Source organism: Etheostoma cragini, chromosome 1, assembly GCF_013103735.1.
Source record: "Etheostoma cragini isolate CJK2018 chromosome 1, CSU_Ecrag_1.0, whole genome shotgun sequence".
Taxonomy (NCBI): Eukaryota; Metazoa; Chordata; class Actinopteri; order Perciformes; family Percidae; genus Etheostoma; species Etheostoma cragini.
Window position 1 is genome coordinate 18,869,034 of NC_048407.1, and position 1,270 is coordinate 18,870,303.

At 37.9% G+C, this 1,270-nt stretch overlaps 1 protein-coding gene across 6 annotated transcripts in view; it reads left to right on the top strand.

Moving 5' to 3' along the window:
- btbd10b (BTB (POZ) domain containing 10b) overlaps positions 1-1,270 on the top strand; it is an 8,822-nt gene that overhangs the window by 2,881 nt on the left and 4,671 nt on the right. For all 6 annotated transcript variants that reach the window (XM_034874654.1, XM_034874637.1, XM_034874629.1 and 3 more), the window contains one exon: positions 162-264. In XM_034874654.1, coding sequence (XP_034730545.1) covers positions 162-264 — 103 coding nt within the window. The remainder of the gene's footprint in view (positions 1-161; positions 265-1,270) is intronic.

Below are 1,270 nucleotides of genomic sequence, written 5' to 3' on the forward strand. Positions count from 1 at the left end.
GCTGCTTAGAAATTAAGTGTTAACGAGCAGTTGGACAGGTGTACCTAATAAAGTGGCCGGTGAGTGTATATGCATATAAATGTAGGCATAAAAATGCTATGAACATTTTGGATTTCCATTGTCTGTAGTTCAGAAAATAAACAACTGTGTCTTGATTTTAGAATGTTTGGATCTGGAAGAGAACATAATTTCACACGACCCAACGACAAGGGAGAGTACGAGGTGGCTGAGGGCATTAGCTCAACCGTTTTCCGAGCAATTTTGGTCAGTCTTTCTCTAACATTTGTGCTCTTTCAATGATGTATCAATGATGGAAGGCAAAAAATTAGGAACACCTCACACTATAACACAATTCAATTCAACAGCATCACATACTACAGCCTTCAAAAAACAATGAAACTAAATCTACACTCCTCTGAGATTGTCTCAACAAAAACTGAACATATACTGTAACACTTATGAAGGTTGGATTTATAGCAGCAGGGCAGTTGTATGTTACCTGCATGACATTTAGCTAAGTGCATCTAAGAAACGTGCAACTGATTGTATATGTCCAAAGTATTATCAGACTAATTGCAGGAAAGTTCTATTTACTTTGTGATAGGGTTTTGAGCCAAAAGTGATCTCCGTGCACACAAGTGTTTTTAACTCCATTAGAAGAACTAACCTTGTTTAAACTAACGAGCCCAAACCACATATCTCATGAACATTCTCGCATACTGGGCATGCGCGTGTTGGGGAAAGCAGGAGGCAGCATGTATAATCCTCCCGTTGCTGGAAGTTGCCATCTCAGACAACAAGTTGTCGTGACCGACAAGACCCCATTATGTGGCAAAACATTGGCGTCAGTGTTGATGCTTCCAAAGGTTTCCGTTTGTTGCCGTTGAGAATGCAACACAACTCTCCGGTTTAAGGGCTCTGAAACGCCAGAGCAGTGTGAATGCAGGTGTAAAAGTAGCAATAGCTATTAGTTTTAAACCAAAATGTAGCAATGTAAAGCCTGAGTAAGTGATAGGGTTGGGCATTGTTTGGATTTACCAATTCCAATTCCGATTCTTCCTTTTGATTCCTGTTTTTATTTATTCTTGATTCAGATTTTTTTGAGAGGTGGAGTTGAAAGGGGTCACATTCGTATTTCACAAATAAAAGATATTATTTTGATTCAGTGGTGTTTTGCAGTTTTTCAGTGCTTTTTCAAAGCAAATAGCGTTTTCAAGTTTCGAAACCAGATAATTTATATCATATGTATTTTATTTATATATATATATAT